Source organism: Phodopus roborovskii, unplaced genomic scaffold, assembly GCF_943737965.1.
Source record: "Phodopus roborovskii unplaced genomic scaffold, PHOROB, whole genome shotgun sequence".
NCBI classification, from domain to species: domain Eukaryota; kingdom Metazoa; phylum Chordata; class Mammalia; order Rodentia; family Cricetidae; genus Phodopus; species Phodopus roborovskii.
In genome coordinates this window covers 27,086,228-27,105,637 of record NW_026126525.1, presented here as the reverse complement: position 1 = coordinate 27,105,637, position 19,410 = coordinate 27,086,228, and the positions used below count along the sequence as shown (strand labels likewise).

The window sequence follows — 19,410 nt, the reverse complement described above, 5'->3', positions numbered from 1 at the left end:
TAAGGAGCACTCTTATAAGGCTTCTGTGTCAGCATCTGCCTCCGGGTTCCTGCCCTCTTTAAATTCCTGTCTTGGCCTCCCTCCATTGAATGTGAACCTGGATATGCAAGCCAAATGGACCCTTTTCTCCCTAAGCTGATTTTGGTCATGGTATTTTACTTCTGCAATAGAAATTCAAACTAAGACATACAAAATTTTATTTAAAATACACACACACCTACACACACATTTGAAACTTGCGAGATGGCTCATGGGTTAAGAATACATAGTACAGCCAGGCGGTGGTGGTGCATGCCTTTAATCTCAGCACTTGGGAGGCAGAGGCAGGCAGATCTATGTGAGTTATGGCCGGCTTGGTCTATAAAGCTATTCAGAGAAATCCGGTCTCAAACAAACAAACAACCAACCCAACAACAACAAAAAAGAATACTTGCAGAGGACCCAAGTTTCCTTCCCAGGACTCACAGCAGGCAGCTCACAAAAACCTATAACTCCAGGGTCATCTGATGCCTTCTTCTGGCTTCCTCAGGAAACTGCTCTCTCTCTCTCTCTCTCTCTCTCTCTCTCTCTCTCTCTCTCTCTCTCTCTCTCTCTCTCGCACGCACGCACGCACACACACATACACTTAAAATCTTTAAGCCTGGTGCTTCATACCTATAATCCCAGCACTAGGGCAAGAGTATAGAGAGTTTGAGGTGGCCTGAGCTACATAGTAAGACTCTGTCTCAAAAAATAAACCCCCCAAACACACTATGTATCTTTACATACTCATTCACAATACACAGCTGAGTGATTGTGCTCAGAATTCTTCTATCACCAGTCCCTTAAAATATAAGCAGTATTTCATGGAGTTTATGTGCATAGGTATTTAGTAGGGCCCATTTAACTTAATGTTTCAGTCATATATATGGATAAATTTACATACATGTATATATATGTATATATAAAACTTATTATTTAAAATTGTTAAAATTTCAAATAATAAAAGAACAAGTTTTGTTGTACAGCCATTTTGGAGATCAGTATGGCGGTTCCTCAGGAAAATGGGAAGCAGTCTACCACAGGACCCAGCAATTCCGCTCTTTGGCATATACACAAATGATTCACATCCATGCAACAAAGACATCTATCTGTTCAACTCTGTTCATAGCATTATTATTTGTAATAGCAAGAACTTGGAAACAACCTAGATGGCACTCAACTAAAGAACGGATAAAGAAGATGTGGCACATTTACACAATGGAATACTACTCAGCAGAAAACAAAACAAAACAACAACAAAAAAAAAAAAAAAACCAATGGAATCTTGAAATTCACAGGCATATGGATGGAACTTGAAGAAACCATCCTGAATGAGGTAACCCAGTCACAAAAAAGAGGAACATGGTATGTACTCACTCATATATGGATTTTAGACATAGAGCAAAAAATCACCAGCCTATAATTCACACTGCCAGAGAAACTAGGACACATGGAGGATTTTAAGAGATTCATGCAAGGTCCCTCACAGAAGGGGAAAGGGACAAGAGCTCCTGAGCATATTGGGGGGGGCAGTAAGTGGAGAGGGAGCTAGGAGAAAGAGAAGGGGAGAAAAGAAGAACATGTGGGACCAGGAAGATTGAGTCCAGTGACGAATAGACGGGAGTGGGAAAAAGAGAGATACCATTAAAGAGGGAACCATTATAGGTTTGAAGAGAAAACTGACTCTAAAGAAATGTCCAGAGACCTACAAGGATGACCCCAACTAACAATCTAAGCAACAGTGGAAAGGCTACCTTATATTCCCTTCCCTGATAATGAGGTTGATGACTAACTTATCCACCATCATAGAGCCTCATCTAGTAGCTTATGGAAACAGAAACAGACACCCATAACTAAACACTGAGCTGAAATCCTGGAATCCAGTTGCAGAGAGGAGTGATAACAAATGTGGTCAAGACCAAGCTGGAGAAACCCACAGAATCAGCTGACCTGAACAAGGAGGAGCTCATGGACCCCCAGACTGATAGCTAGGAATCCAGCATGGGACTGACTCAGACCCCCTGAACCTGGGTCTCAGTTAGAAGGGCTGGATAGTCTAAGGGACCTCTGACAGTGGAACCAGGATGGATCCCTGGTGCACGAAAGGACTTTGGGATACTTCCTTAGCCTAGAGGCAGGAGGGAGGGCCCAGACCCTACTCCAAATGACTTGACAGATTTTGATGACCCCTCCTGGAAGGCATCACCCTCCCTGTGGAGTGGGGTGGGGAAGGGGAGAATGGGAGGGAGGGAGAGGGAACTGGGATCGATATGTAAAATAAAAAATAATAAAAAGAAAAAGAAAAAATGAACAAGTTTTGGTCAAAAGGCACTGAGCTCATATAAATACTGTTTTAGGACTGTAACTTCATGCCACTGATTAGTTAACATATTTACATTATGCACAAAAGCTCTCAGAAAATATCTTACCCAGTCATGGCCAATGGACATATCATTGTTCCTGATGATAGTCCCTACAAGTGGGACCTTCTCTGTCATTTCTCAGGAACTGTTTATCAGTTACCCTTGAATGACAGCCCATAGCTTATTTTTTGTTCGTCCAACACTTAGGTCCATTCCATCCATTATTCAGCCACTATTCCAACCTCCATCAAGCTTTCTAGAGCTGTTTGTACTTTCACTGAACTTCCTTAAATGGAACTTGTTTGACAGGATGATAAGCGGGAATTCTTGTCATTTCTACCATAACATCCAGTGAGTATGAACTGCCAAATGCTACTACATTTTATGACACAAAATTAGAGGGTGAGTGTGGAGTGCTGTTCTACTACAGGGCTGATCAACATGCTCACAATACCTTTCTTCATTACCAAGCCTTCATTTCGTGGGGATTTGTTCGTGTAGATCATTAGTGGGGTTCACTGGAATTAACATTTCAGTTAGTTTATACTTGAAAATAAAAATCAAACTCAATAATGAAGAAACAAAGAACATGGTTCACATCACATTACTCCCTTGGAGAACTCAATGAGAACACACACACACATCAGTGTCTGTAGCTACCATTGTAATTTAAGGTGTTAATGAAATGTAAACTTTTTGGTACAAAATTCCAGAATGTTCATCCTTCAGCTGCATTGTGCCCAACTTTGTAGGAGTCCTTTGAGTAATTTTGATTAGCTCCTAAGGCCTCTCCTTGTCTTTCCTTCAGTCTTAACCATCCCCAAAGAAGATACATTTGATAACTACCCTCAGAATGGAAGCAACAAAATGTAATTTCAGTTTGGAAAACAACACACCCCTTGCACTTTTTTAATATTTGGTTTTTTTTTAAATATAATGAACTCAGTTTTTTTTTTTCCACACTTGCGGGTAGAGGGGTCCAAGCTATTCATGGAGAACAGAATGTGTTTAATCTGATGTGAAGTTGGCTACCCAGCCGTCTAGTCGGGCTGCAGAATGTTTAAGTCTGGGTCTGGTAGGCTGCCAGCTGTCCTAAATGTTTTCACACCACGAACAGTTAGTGATAGAATCTCCAAGTCCCAGCTGATAGGGCTGATCTCACCACTCACAGAGCCACACTCTTACCTCTTGGTGCTCCCACTATGCAATGCCCTTTCAGTCAACTGTGGCGAGGCTTCTTTATAAATGAAAGAATAAACAAACAAATAAATTGGGGCTGGCAAGATGGCTTGGTGGGTAAAGGCCAGCCTAAGCCACTAGTCTGGCAATGAGTTTGATCCCTGGGACTTGCATGGTGGATGGGGACAGAGGTCCTCTGGTTTCTGACCTTCATGGTCATGCTCACATACACACACAAATAAGTGCAATTTAAAAATTATTATGGTATGTGTGACGGCACAGGTGCCCCCAACACACACACACACACACACACACACACACACACACACACACACACACACTGTCTCTCTGTCTCTGTCTCCCCCCACCTCTCTCTCTCTGAGGCCAGAGAACAACCCTGTGATGTCAGCTCTCTTCCACTTTAACTTGTGGAGATCAAATTCAGACCACCAGGCTTCCAAGACAAGCGCCTCCACCCAGCCAGCCATCTTGTACATGCCAAACAAAAAATGTGGCTCAGGCTGGGCTCACACTTGTAATACGTTTGTCTCTGCCTCACCAGCATAACCCACTCCCATGTTACAACTGGCAAGGCTTTAAAATACTTTGGTTTTTGTAGATTTTTATGGTAGTTGGGGCCTCTCACTTTTATTATCAAAAAAAAAAAAAAAAAAAAAAATGTGGAAGCCAAAGGACTGCTTTGTGGAGCCGGTTCTCTCCTACTACTTTATGGGACTCTGGGGATTGACTCAGGTCACCGGGCTAGTGTGCCAAACACCTTTGTCTGAAGAAGCATCGAGCCATCTCACTGGCCCAATGCATTTCAAGAGATCATTGTAGTAAATTTTATCATTCTATTTATTATCAAAAAAAAAAGATTCTCTGTAGTGGCATCTTGCTTTGCCAGTGAACTTGCTGTGGTAGCCATACCCTGTGGGCATGGCTTCAGGTGTTCAGACATGACCCCTCATAAGGTAGAGGAGGGGCTGGCTCTCTCTTGATTTCTTGAGGGTAGGTATTTTTTGTTTTCCTGAAGAGACAACATAACCGTGCCCCAAACTTTGTAAGGTTTCTTACAACTTGTGGGCTTTACCTTGGTGGATGACCTATCATTTCTCCTTATTCAGAGGTTTCTCCTATTCAAATTGAGTCTTCATTAGCTTTGATGGTAGCTTTTCTTCTCCTATAGATACAAAAGTGAAAGCCCTTCTCCAACATAGCATATATCCTGGTTTCCATTCTGAGGTCAACACATCTTTGAAGTACACCGGCTCAGAAGTTTTTTATTGTTCAATGTCTTTCCACAGCTGTTGTTCCTTTCTCTTAGCATTAGGAGAATTCAAGGTTAATAAAGCATTATGCATTCTGTTTTGGGGAGCCTTGGTGCCCCCTGCCTGTATTTTATAGAGCATTTCCTTTAAGTTTCGATTAGATCTCTCAACAACTGCTTATCCTGCAGGATTGTGTGGTATACCTGTAATGTGCTTTATGTTATAATATTTTTAAAAAGTTTCAATTTACTGGAGACATGCTGGAGCATTGTCAGTTTTTATTTGTGCAGGTATACGCATAATAGCCATTACTTCTAACAGGTGTGTAATAAGAGAATCAGCCCTTTCAGTGCTCAAGCAGTTGCCCTAGAAATCCTGAAAATGAAAAAAAAAAAAAAATCTTGAAAGTATGTTTATTGTATGGTGTACATATTTTAATTTTCCAGTTTTTGCAAAGTGAAACACACCCATTTGCCAAATTTCATTTCTGTGTATACCTTTAGGGTTAATGTTGGTTTAAGACTAGTCACAGCTAATATCCTCTCTTAGCTAGAACATATTAGGTACAAGACTTAGACTTCCCATAATAGGATAGCGATTGGTGCAATCTCTGTCATATGCCATTGCCTTGGGACTGACATCTAGTGTTTCTTGCTTCATGTTGCTCTTGCTGGTTGTAGGTCTACATTTGTATGTGTCTTTACCTTTCCTCCTCCTGGGCTATACTTGATATTTATCATTGTATGTAGTTTTTGTATCAGGCTTAAAATCCTCTTATTTAGACAAAAGGGGAAATGTAGTGGCATCTTGCTTTGCCACTGAACTTTTGGCAATAGCAACATCCTAGGGGTGTGCCTTCTTCAGGGGTGCAGATGTGATCCCCTTATAAGGAAGATGAGGGCATGGCTCACTCTCTTGGGTTGTGGTGAGATCATCAAAGGGCAGACTGCATCTTCTGGAGCAGAAAGACCATGTCAGTTATTTACTATTATTTGTATAAGCGCTTCCCTAATAAATACCTGATTATCATTTATCTTGGGTCTGGTGGACTCATTTAAACTCTGCCTTTAATTTTCCGTATGGTAGCATGCATACCTCTAGGCCCCACATGTGAACTAGAGTCAGATTCCTGGTTTCAGGCTTGGCACTGTCACTAACAACTGATGACTTTTAATAAGGTAAGTTTCTGGGCCTAATGTTCTAAAATTAGGTTAGAATGGGAGAGTTTTGTTTCTTTTTTAATCAAACCTGAGTAAAATATACATATATCTCCTCCCCAGTCCTTTAAGTTTCCATAAGATAGATGTGTACAAGCTTGAGTGTTCAAGACCAAAAATGAATGAATAGAAGCTTCTTAGTTGGGTAGGTTTCTGTTGTTTTTTTCTTTCCCCCTTTCCCTTGCTATATAACTCAGGACAATGCCTAACTTGTGACATTCCTCCTCCTTCAATCTCCCAAGCCCTAGGCAAGTACATCCAGCTATTAAAAACTTATTACTGTGTATGTTGCAAGCATACACAGTAGAATGAGTAGATGGCACGATGCTCTGGTGATCTGAGGACCTTAAAGTGTTGGTCCTGCCTTTGAGCATCCTGTGAAGAGAATTCTGGGATGCCAGGCCTGGTGGCAGTAGCCTTTACTCACTGAACTATCCTATTAGACCTTTTTAAAAATGAGAATATGACCAAAGACCCAATGTTGACAGAACCGGGCAAGATACCCCCTGGAAGATCTGGACCCCATTTTTGATGGGGCTTTTCGTCTCCACACATGCTTTCCCTGGAGCAATTTCAGGGTGCCACCTAATTACTGAGAGTTCTGACTAAAGCCATTAGTTAGTGCTTTCTAGTGACTGACCTCATCTTTGCCCCTTATAAGGAATGCTACCTTTGGGATCCTGAGCAGTGGTGATAATTTATTAGTGATCTAATAAATAAAGCTTGCCTGAAGATCATAGCGTGGAGCAAGCCACACTAATTAGCCATAGAGGCCAGGCAGTGGTTGCCACACCTTTAATTCCAGTACTCAGGAGGGGCAGGCGAATCTGAGTTCAAGACCAACCTGGGCTACCTGAGATTGATCCATTCTAAAAGAGAAACAGAGCCAGGCAGTGGTGGCTCACACCTTCAATCTCAGTATTTGTCAATCACACGCCTTTAATTCCAGCACAAGAGGTGGAGACTGGAAGGGATATGGCTGGTGCAGAGAGGAATCTAAGGCAGGGCAGTCAGTCTGAGGATGCAGTCTAAGGATGCAGTCCATTTGGTCAGAACATTGGTATAAGAAAGAACTCTAATGGCTGGAAGGTCTGCTTCTCTGATCCTTCAGTTTTCACCCAGATAGCTGACCGAGTTCTTGACCAAAGAGAATTTGTGCTACACTGAGCATCCTGAAAAGGTGCACATTAGATGTGCTCCTGGAGCAGTGCTATTGGGAGGGCAGCGGAGCCTGAGGCAGAGAGAGGGACTGTAAGCCCTTAAAGAGAACCATGGGACTCTGGTCTCTTCCTCCCTTTTCTCCTCTTATTTTCCAGCCATAAGCAAGCAGCTCTGCTCCTCCATGTCCACTCTGCCAGGATGTGTTTTCTCACCACAGACACAAAGCAATGGAGCCAGCCTACTGTGGACTGGAACTTCCCAACTCTGAGCCTAAGTAATTCTTTTCTCTAAGAGAGTATCTGCTATAGCCGGGCATTGGTGGCTCATGCCTTTAATCTCAGCACTGGGGAGGCAGGTGGATCTCTGTGAGTTTGAGGCCAGTCTGGTCTACAGAGCTAGTTCTGGGACAGACTCCAAAGCAATACAGAGAAACCCTGTCTCAATACCCCCCCCCAATATATATCTGCTATAGACACAAACACTGGCAAGATAATCAAGGCAGAGTGGTTGATTTATTTTTACATCCTTTTCAGAAAAATTTTCACCCAACAGGATTGGGGGTGGGGGTGTCTATAGCTCAGTGGTAGAGTACTTGGCTAGTTAGCATGCATTAGGACCAAGGATCTGGAGTATGCTGCAAACAGTAAGATTAAAGCTGGTTTTGTGTGCTTAACCTTGGAATAATGTCTGTCAAATTCCACGTCAGATTTTTCTTTCATTTCGTGTGCAGAATAAACTATGCCATGCATATTTTATGGTCCTGGAGAGTTATGTCTCCCTATGCTTCCAGAGTCCCTCAGTGTAAAAATTCAGTTCTTAACACACATAAAATGTCTTATTGTTTTACCTATAATACTTAGCTGTGTTTCTTAACTCTAGATTTACTCTGATAGGGTCTCTAGCCAAGGATGACCCTGAACTTCTGATCTTCCTGTCCTTACTTCCCAAGTGTTAGGATTACAGGTGGGTCAGCCTGTTTTCTGGAGGCTGAGGACTGAAAACAGGGTCTTGTACATGCTAAGCAAACATGCTGAGCTACATTCCCCCACCTTAACTTCAGTTTCATTCAATAGAATGGTTCCATGAACATACAAACCACTGACAGATCCTGCCAGGACTACTGCATTGCAAGACAAACTAGACATAAAAATATTGTAAGGGAAGAGAACCCAAACTGTAGTATTTTTTGACAACTGACAAAAATTGTCACATTTGGTCAGAAAAATCTGGATTAAGCACAGTGGTCAACAGTATCTTTGACGGAGGGCTTTGTACTGAAAAAATATGATACAGGAATTAAATTTCTATTTCCCAGTGACAGCAAGAGTGCCTCTACTATCTTGCCGGATCACTTGCTATTAAAGATCCATTAGTTTATGCTTTTCTTTTGCTAAATTAACAAACTATTAGAACTTTCATCTCTTCTAAATAACTCAGTAGATACTCAAAGTGCTTCCTGTGATCAAGCTTTAATCTCCTCTGACTGCTACAGCATTTTTTTCATGTTTCCCTTGTTCTTGACTTACATCTTGCATATCTCAGCCTGGCTTTGAACTCACTATACTGTGGATTTCCTCGAACTTCTGATCCTCCTGTCTCCACCTCCCCAGGGCTGGGATTATAAACACCAATTATATGGTGCTGGTGATTGAACTCAGGTCCTCATGCATCTATCATGATCACTATCAACTAAACGACATACAAGTCTTCAAGTTACACAGGCACAGTTAACATATGACTTGTGAACAGGGTTTGAACATGTTAAGTGTAAACATGTACCCCAAGGCAGGTCCTTTGGGCTTTCACATACCGCACTGCTTATGGCAGTTCAGGCTGGTGTCACTTGCCCAGAGCTCCTCCTGGATGCTGTAGTAAAGAAAGAGTTTTAGCATCTGAAATGAGATGCAAAGGAACCTAAGACTAAAACAAAAGTGACCAGTTAAAATCTTTCTCCAAGGAGGTTTGATTAGGTCAGTCCTGAGAACCAGAATGGATGCCCAGAGGACTTCATTAGCAACTTAGGGTCAAAAGGTGCATGACACAGGCCTGGCCTATGCCAAGCTCAGGATTCAAAGGGCTGAGGACCATCTCTTGCCTTCTTGGAAGCCTGGCTCACTTTTAAGTGGTCCTGTATAGGTAAGGTAATCTATGGTGTGTCAGTCCCAGCTCCAGAAGTGGGTGGTCTTTGCAGAGGGAGGTGCTTGCTCACTCTACCTCTGGCTGGAGCCAGTTCCTGCAGCTGGCGCGAAGGCAGCCCACAGACTACACTTGCACATTTCTTCATTTCTCACTTGAGTGCCCTTCTTTGGGTCCCTTTCAACTGCCCACTTTAGATCGGCTTCATTACACCACCGCTCCATTTGTCATGTAAATCGGGGGACTCGGGGAAGTTTTTCTTTTGGCCTTGTCTACGGAAGAATACCAAGAGGTATTCAAAACGTATTAACACAAATCAATGGCACCAATAAAAGCGAAATCTCCTTAGCAACATAGTCTTGATTGCAAAGGGAGAACGGAGAGCATTTAGCAGAACACTGGCCCACATGGAAGACGCATTTGTCTGGAAGAATCCTGCACAAAGCCTAAAAGAGAGATTTTGAAAAAATCCAAAATTAACTCACAGGGAACAGTTACTCTTTTTTTCAAAAGTCCACAATTGGCTACATTAAATCTATCGTGTGCTTTTGGCTCTGCAACATTGTATCTCAGAGCTTTGCAAACTGAAATTACAACACCCTGCATGCTTCACATGAGTTACAGGGTGTTTTTTGTTTGTTTTGTTTTTTGAGTTTTTTTTCCTCCACTGATTTCTTTGGTAAAGCAAACAAAAAGTCTTAAGAAATATTCATCTCACACACAATGTGAAGAAAACTGAATGGCTATTTAACAATATCTAAGACTGTAGGTACAAAAGGTTGTGCTATCTTTTAAGTTTTCTGCAATGGAGTCTAAGATACTATGGCAGGCAGCAATGGCATTTTGCTGCAGTTTCCGTTTCTGAAATGGAATACAATTCTGAGAATGCTCTCATTTTTGTTAGAATGAAAACTGCGAAAAGAATGGAAATTCAGAAAGTAAGGTACCAATTCATCAAAAAACAAAAACTAATACAGAAATGATTCAAGGAAACACAAAAATACAAATGTTTCATGTGGCATTGCCATTTTGTATTTTGAGTGAAACAATTCAGGTGATGGAGGTAAAAATATCTTCTTTTGCATACCACAGAAAAAAATCCTTTTATTTTTAATTTTAAATGTGTAACTTTGTACTAGAACTTACTCTGTAGACCAGGCTGGTCTCAAACTCAGAGATCCGCCTGCCTCTGCCTTCTTCTGAGTATTGGAACTAAAGTCATGCATTACCACACCACACCTGGCCAGAAGAAGTCCTAAAAGTGAATTGAATCAGGTATTTTTGTCAGAATTATACCTCTCTGTGGCTCTCCCTATGTCGAACACAAAAAATGCACACCTGAGAACAAAAGACCAACTTTCTGTAAGGCTGTTAACTGACTAGACTATGGAGTGTGTATGTGTGGGGGTGCTGTCTGACAACTTAATTACAATTTATCTTGAGCTACCTATATCATTAGCTGCTTAGTAGTCATGTCTAATACCCTTGTAACAGGTCACGCCTTTCAAATGTATTAGCAGATGACTGAGTTCCACCAACTAAAAGGCTAAGAATGTCATCGGACAGCATCTTAAACACATAACTGACTGCTATAACCCTCCTACCTGGTATTCCCAACCAATGTGTTTGAAAAGTGCCTTGATTGATGACTTTTAAATATGATAAAAAACATCTCCCACATTGAAACATGGAATTTGGGATAATTTGAATCTGTTCCAGGCCATGGTTGCTTATATTTGGTTCCAGAATAAACTCTTATTCCCTTTGAACCTTTGAGGTGGAAGCTGTTTTTGCATTGACGTGTGTGCTACACACACACACTTTCACAGTAACAATTGGAATCTGGGTCAAATAAAATGGGACAAACCCCATATGGTTAAGTTACCTGACACAATGCATCACTACTAAACATACAGGGGTAGTGGCCAGATTTATTTCTGCCTCACCTGAAAATTTCAGAGTCTAAACAGGATAATTGACAATCTTCATTAACTCTGTATTCATTTCAGAATTTAAGAACAACCTTTGGAACAAGAACATAAGATAGAAGTTGTACTTTTCCATTTTTTTTTTTTTTTTCCTTTACAGAATAAGCCAGGGCCTCAAGCATGCTAAGCAAGTATTCTACCATGAAGTGGAAAGTTCACATATGTCTACTGCAAAATTTTCAAATTCACCATGCAAGTCCTAAACTCAAATTCATAAGAATGCTGTTGATTTAGTTATTTTATTCCCAGACATCTGTGAGCGTGCTGTCCACTATAGGTGTGTGCATGATGCGGATTTCACTCGGTCATGACCACAGACCCTTCTCAGTCTACAAGTTTCCTGTGAAGGGATTTGGAAGAACTGTTTTACTTCACTCATTACATTCTGCAAAAACAAAATGCTACACTTTGGTTTAACTTTGGCCATAGCCTTATCTGTTGAAAACACATGCTTCGATAAATTCTGTTAAAAACAGAAGAAAAAAAAATTAACTCTCAAGCAGAGGGAATGATCTTATTAATTTAGTTCCTTCTAATTTATTTGGGGGGGGTTGTGGGAACTTAAGGCAGGGTCTCACTATGGCACTTAGACTGGCTAGAACTCATTCTGTAGACCAGGCTGGCCTCCAAATCAGAGAACTTGCTTCTGCCTGCTGAGCTATAGACTTAAAAGGCATAGGCCAACATACCCAGCTTTCCTTCTAGACTTTAAGTTTAATGGTGTTTATGTTAAGAGAAAGAACTGGCCACAACTAACTAAAGTAGGACTTAAGAGAAAGCTACTCACGGCATCACTAGCACACCCTTCTCTCTTGTTGCTCTTTGAGACTGTCTAGCATCTACAATCTAGGCACAGCCTCCAGAGTACTGGTACCCAGCCCTGGGGGAAGGCACCTTCTGTTGAAGGTTGGTTGATGCTGTTTCTTTAAACAAAAGTAACAGAGCAACAGGAAAGCTAATTCACCAAAACCAAAATGCTTGGTGTTCAATTCACTAAAATATTTCTGACATATAAAGCTAAGAAGACAATATATTAGTTTTTCAAAAACAGAAAAACAGTCAACTCTCAATTTAAAATCATGTGCTTAGGGATGCAATAAAGAACATGGGTCTATGATCTCAGATGTAACTACGTTTTAAAAGATCACAAACATTTTTTTCAATATTATAGTCAGCATTTCCCTAATCTTTAAACACCCTACCTCTAATTTTTCATTTTTTTTATTTGTTCTGTCATATAATACTGACTGCAGCTTCCCCTCCTTCCACTACTTTCAGACCTCCCCGCAGCCCCTTCCCCCAAGTCAGGTCCACCCCCCATCTCCCTCAGAAAAGAGGGGTAGTAACAGATCACTGCACAAGGCACAGTAAGACCAGGCATAGCCTTCACATCAAGGCTGGGTAAGGTAATCCAGCAGGAAGAAAAGGGCCCCAACAGCAGGCAATAGAGTCAGGAACACCCCCAGTCCCACTGTCAAGAGATCTCCAAAACTTCAAGCCAATAATCCTAACATACATGTAAAGAACATAGCACAGACCCATGCAGGATCCTCAAATGCCACTTGAGTCTCTATGACTCAACTCTATGACTGCCATGAGCCGTTTGTTCAATTCGGTGGGCAATGCTCTCAAGATGTCTTTAGTACCTCTTGGCTCTCACAATTCCTCCTTCCCTACCTCTTCCCCGAGCTCTAAGGGGAGGGACTTGGTGGAGACTAATAACCTGGGCTCGCTCTCTCTCTCTGCCTAATGTTTGGCTGACCCCCATATCTAATTTTAAACACAAAAAAAAAGGACAATAGCCCTTTTACGCTTACAGTCTGTCCAAATAATTAGGATTGAACATTTAGGTACATGTTCTCAGATAAAACATAATAAGAAAAAAAATCAAAAACAGCTGAACAAAGGTAACATTGTGAGATAGTCATGGTGTCTTCCTCTTTTGACAATGAAAGTAAAACTAAAGAGGCCAAATAATTCGATAACCTTGTAGAACATCAGAGATGTCCTGAAATCGAAGCCAGGTGGTGGTGGCACATGCCTTTAATCCCAGCACTTGGAAGGCAGGGGGGGGGGGGCCCCGGGGGCGCGGCGCCCCCCCCCGGCCCACCGGCTAGTTCCAGGACAGGCTCCAAAGCAATTCCTGTCTGAAAAAACAAACAAACAAACAAATAAACAAAGAAAAGTAAAGTCCTGAAATCAAGCAGAGTATCTTGCTGGCAACATAGCTAATAGCTAATGCCTGCAATCCTCAGTAGCATGAAAGGGTTGAGGTCAGCCTGGACTACATGAGAACCCATCTCAAAACAAACAAACAATCAAATGAACAGAACCAGCATCTGTTTTCAGTACTCTTAGAATAATGAAAATTTTAGCCTGGTACAAGCCTGTAATCATGGTATCTGTAGGCTAGGGAAGGGACTGAGAGTTGAAGGCCATGCTGGGTTACATAAGACTCTACTGGAATACAAAAAGAACAACAAGAATGAGAAAAGAATTAACATTTTCAATGGTTTCCTTGGGGAATGAAGATAAAAGGCAATTCAGAACTATTCTCAGGTCTAGGTAAAAATACTGGACTACCAAGAGAGTAGCAGTGTTTGAAATGGACTTTAGCGGCAGAATGCTATCGTCAACCAAGCCTTAGGTGACAATACCAGAACATGGTTTATCAGGATAGAGAAGCCTACAGTTCAATGCTGGTGTAGTGCCAGAGTTCATTTTAAACATTTTACTTTTGATTCAGTCCTAGTGGTCAACAGCAAGCCACACCAAACCTGTACAATGTAGCATCAAGCATGTAACTAACCTTCACATGGTAAAGTGCAAAGCCAAACATCATGGAAAGTCAAACAGTCTGATTGTGTACAGAATGACATAGAAAACTAGTGCATCTGAACTCCTGCAAACAGAGGTCCCAACTGCACCTATCACCACTGATCATCTTGCACTTGACTGCAGTGGAGACTGTCCAAAGCTGGTAGAGCTAGCATGTGTCCACAAGGAAGCAATCAGAAGCACTCTATAAACACCAGGAAAACAACTACGGGGAAAAGTCACGGTTCTTCCTGACAGGAAATTGTTCACTTACAAAACCATTCTGATAATTAATGGAAACCATATTTTTACTATTACTCAAGGTTTTGTTAAATTTATCTTGTGGATTTTTAGGAAAAAAAAATTACATGGTATATATTGTAACTGACTGGAATCTAGTCACTCAAGACTCTTGATATATCATCAACTGGTAATTTAGACACAGTGAACCCTTCATGAGGAAAGGGCAACATTCACCTCAAAGCTAAAAATGTTACATCAGTTTTACCATTCTACTGGACCTGAAATAGCGATTTTAATCCAAGTACCCATAGTTGTGTGTAAAATATAATATAGTTTGTAAAACATATTGTCCGGCAAATGAGTTTCTATATAGCAATACTGACTACCTATAAAAAAAAACAGTGATGTACAAAAAAAGACCACAGGTAATTTATTAGCTTATATACAAACCTATACATTGGATTTTCTAATAATCTATTTTCTTGGCCAGTCTAAAAAGCACCAATGGTTCATGACTTACAAGCTTAAGAACGCAAGGCATGAGCTAAGGAACAACAACCTTCATTTTAAATATTTCCTTGGACCAAGGGTGCCTCTGACATATAATGCCCAGTATAAGGGCATTTAAATTTATGATTTAAGGAATAATAAATAATACTGTAAGCCATTAATGCAAACTCTAAATGCTTGACGTTTGATTGGCTTACAGTAATGCACATACAATGCTTCATGGTTCTTATCTGTGTACATTTGAAGTATGGAAGTGCATATTTCTAGGAACTTTTCCAGCAAGGAACACATTTCTAATTACAGTTATAAGAGCCTTTAAAATCCTGTACTTAATAATAATTGTGAAAATATTCTTACAACACTCTAATTCTGAAACTGCAATTAACCAATAATGGAAGACAAATGGCCTCTTAACTATACCACGGTTTCCTCATAGCTTGGTATTCTGGAGATTGACAGCTGTGTATAGGGAACACTGTTGCATAGTCTGCACGGTCACCATGGCTTGCTGCTCTTCCTGAAGCCTAAGGCTAATTCAGCACCGTGTGAATGAATATACAACCATTTCACATTGAAACACAGAGGGAACCTGGAGTTTGGAATAGCATTACTCTGAACTGCTGTAATTACGGTGGCAGGACATATTTACCCTGGCTAGACAAAGGCTAAACAAAAGTGTGAACCATTTAAATACTTTGTATTCTGAGTGTTTCACAGAAAGGTTTTCTATGGATTCAAGTTATGTTCCTGGGTATGGTGTGTGTGTGTGTGTGTGTGTGAGAGAGAGAGAGAGAGAGAGAGAGAGAGAGAGAGAGAGAGAGAGAGAGAGGGAGAGGGAGAGGGAGAGGGAGAGGGAGAGGGAGGGAGAGGGAGAGAGAGAGAGGGAGAGAAGAAACAGAAAGACGGTCTTAAATCAGAGTTTTAAAGATAATTCCTAAATTCCCATATAGAATACGAGATACCAGCATTTAGCTATTCAAATTTATACAGAAGCACAGTACTTTAGAGAAGTACAAAGAAACACTTTTTAAAAATACAGGTATATAAATTAACAAAATTGGTATTTAAAAGTTTTAATACAGGGAGGGGGAAGGTAGTGGTACCAATCCTTAATACAAATTATTAAACATAGTTTATATAATTTCAAATGTTATTCACATTATTGCTCGATACCACAACTGTATGGAACAAGTTCTTGACACACATTAAAACGTGTATAATTTTAGACTTATAAAAAACAAAGTCTATACGAAGGCCATTCAGAAATCTATAGTGTGGAGATATGTACAACCAAACCAAAAACCAACAAAAAACAAAAAATGTGTATGTATATTTAAAAGTAATAAGCTTATCTGATCTGAATGTAAATATCCAATTTTCAATCAAAAAAGTACATAACTAGATTGAAAGTGAATGGGTAGATTGAAAGTGGTATTAAACATAGCCTCCATTTCTTAGCAACTACCTACTCTATATAACAATATACCAGTGTTACATCAGATGATTTTTAATTCTAGAACTTTGTTTTCTTTCCAAACTATTCAAAACACATCAATTCCACAATTATGTCAGACTGGGAAACATATTTTACTTTCAATTTTAAAAGGGGTAATTTGCTACTTCTGTATGCTGAGCAATAAACATAATCGAGTACTGGTGCCTTACTGCCTGTTGACTGGAACCCCGAAGACAGATGTTACTCTACAGTGAGCTCACTGAGCCCTAGCAACCACTGCCGCATGGACACCATCCATGATGTGTTTTGTTTGGTCTAGGAAAACTACCACTTTTGAAGACAGATATTTTCAAAACCATTGCTAGTTCTTCATAAAGCTAAAGTGTATCTGTTGAGACAGCATCGGGAACTGTGTGAGAAAGGTCAGCTCAGGCCCAAAAGGCTTTGTGAGAAAACGTATGTTTTCAAATAACTACTGTGGTAAATTCTAAAGGGAAGAAAAAAAACCAAATCAGTACAAGAGCATGTCAGAACAGACACCAGGTATGTTTTTCCATGTTAAGGAACTGATAAATGAAGGACTGTGTGACCATTGTTGACAAAATAACAAAGGCTGGCCATTTTTATGCTAAGTTCAAATGTATTTTTTTTTCAGAATACAAAAAGTAATCCTTGAAAATCAGAATACATAACAGAAAAGAGCACAATAACTTAAGTATTAAACATCTGTATGAAATAACTTGCAAAGTTTGACAAATATGCACACATAGAACATGCGGTTATTTAAAAAACAAAACAAACAAAAACACCACCCGATTCTGTAGAACCAGCATCATGTCACCAGCAGGAGAGCACCAAGCAAGGCACCATTGGAAAGACAACACACTTGGAAAGTCTCTATAAATAAAGCAAATGCTAATCTGGTCGAAAAATCGGTGTCTTTGGTAAAAATTCTATGAGGATGACCTGTAAAATGAGAAGAAAAGGGTATTAAACAAAAGCACATAGTTTTCTTAACCTTAAAACCTTAGTCATATTCTGTTGCTCAATTTTTTTTCTTTTTTTTTAATTTTCAGGGCAATGGTGGTTGCACTTGTAAGGCAGAGGCATGTGGATCTCTGTGAGTTTGAGGCCAGCCTGGTCTACAAAGTTAGTTCCAGGACAGTCAAAACTATACAGAGAAATCCTGTCCCCAAACCAAAAAAAAAAAAAAAAAACAAAAAAACCAAAAGATGTAAGAGTAGAAGGGAGCTCCCTCACTGGGAAGAGCAAGCAGGAAGGGGCTCAGAGGGAGAAGGACAGGGACAAGAGAGGGCAATGGAGCAGTGAGTACAAACAAAATACACTAATGTATAAAATGTTACAATGAAGCTCGAAAGTATATCTAGTACATGCTAACAAAACACAACATTTTATTTTGAAATTCCACATACATTTCAACACTTTATTACATCTTTTTTAAGGACAGGTCTTACCATGTGATCCTGGTTGGCCTGAAAACCTCTATGTAGACCAGTTGGCCTTTAAATCATAGAAATTTCTGTCTGTGCTTCCTAAGTGCTAGGATTAAAAGCATGTGCTACCACATCTACCCTAATTTTATCATTTTTAAAACAGACATTTATCTGATAACCCTGAACCTCATCACTGAGTTTTCTTTTTATTTCTGGACTTTTATCAGGTATGAAATATCCTTCAGTTCTATGGGGGGAAAAATGAGTAAAATAATGGAAGTCTGTTGTGGGACATTTGTATACTGTGAAGATGCATTGCTGTGATTGGTGTAATTAAAAGCTGAACAGCCAATAGCAAGGGAGGAGAGACAGGCAGGACTTCGGGGGGGGGGGGTAACACTAGGAAGAAGGCAGAGTTCCCAGACAGAGAGGAAACAGGATGGGGAATATAAAGTAAAGGTAATGGAGCCATGTAAAAGAACATATATTAAAAGATATGGGTTAATTTAAGTTATAAGAACTAGTTAAGGACAAACCTAACCTAAGACTGAGCTTTCATAATTAAAGTCTCCATGTTATTTTTTTGTGAGCTGGCACCAGCCCCTCCCCTCCCAAATCTGTCTACCAAAGTCCAAGAAGATAATTAGAGGTAGTTAGCATAGGTGTTCCACTTGATATACTGGAGTATCATGTGAATACGTGCATGCCTCAAAGAGAAATGCTAAGAACTGAACACAAGGGGTTTCAGTGTATGGTTCTATCTAAGCAAAGCAACCTAGGCAAAGTTATTACTGTCCTCATTGACAGACAAGGAAACAAATGATCTGGACCAGACAAGCACAATGACTTTATAGGGAAGACACTTGCCTCCAAGTCTGACAACCTGAGTTCAAGCCCAGGAACTCACTTGGAGAAAGGAGAAAACTCCTCTGGGGTATTCTCTGATCTCCACACATGCACTGTAGCATGTGCCCTGTACCCCTCCCTAACATATACTCACACAGATACAAAGTAAGTAAATGTAAATAAAATAGATGAATGATGTCATAACCTATAAAATTGTGAACTACAAAGGCAGAGAAAGACTGTTCAGGAGGCTTAAGAGATAGCACTTGCTACTTTTCTAGAGGACCCAAGTTCAGATCCCAGCACCCATATCAGGTAGCACATAATCACTTTTAACTCCAGCTCAAGAAGATCCAACACACTCATGTGTCAGACACCCACTCACACATGTCCTATATACACACAAACACATACACACACACCAAAATATTTTTTTTTAGTTCTGGGTACTGATTTATTAGGAATGCCTGCTCTGAAACTAGCGGTCCTCTAGAAACCTTAGCCTCTGGAAAGGTACAATACAGGTGTGCACCTCTAACCCCGCCATTCCTTTTCCCCAAGCTTTCTTCCTGAATTAGCAAAACTAGTTAAAATTGTTCCAAAGGCACTTTTAATAGTAAGCCAAAAGAAACTGAAAATGTAACAACACTAATAGGCAAGCTAACTACAGCTAATTTTTATTCTGAACTTCAACTATACTGGGCTGGATTAAACCTTTCCCATGTGCCAATTCTGGATAAAATAGATA

General features: G+C 40.3%; 1 protein-coding gene across 1 annotated transcript in view; it reads right to left on the bottom strand.

The window, feature by feature from the left end:
• Nucleotides 1-15,963: 15,963 nt before the first annotated feature.
• Nucleotides 15,964-19,410, bottom strand: part of Chic2 (cysteine rich hydrophobic domain 2) — a 41,461-nt gene continuing 38,014 nt past the window's right edge. The window contains exon 6 of the mRNA XM_051198369.1: nucleotides 15,964-17,328. Coding sequence (XP_051054326.1) covers nucleotides 17,278-17,328 — 51 coding nt within the window. The 3' untranslated portion in view covers nucleotides 15,964-17,277. The remainder of the gene's footprint in view (nucleotides 17,329-19,410) is intronic.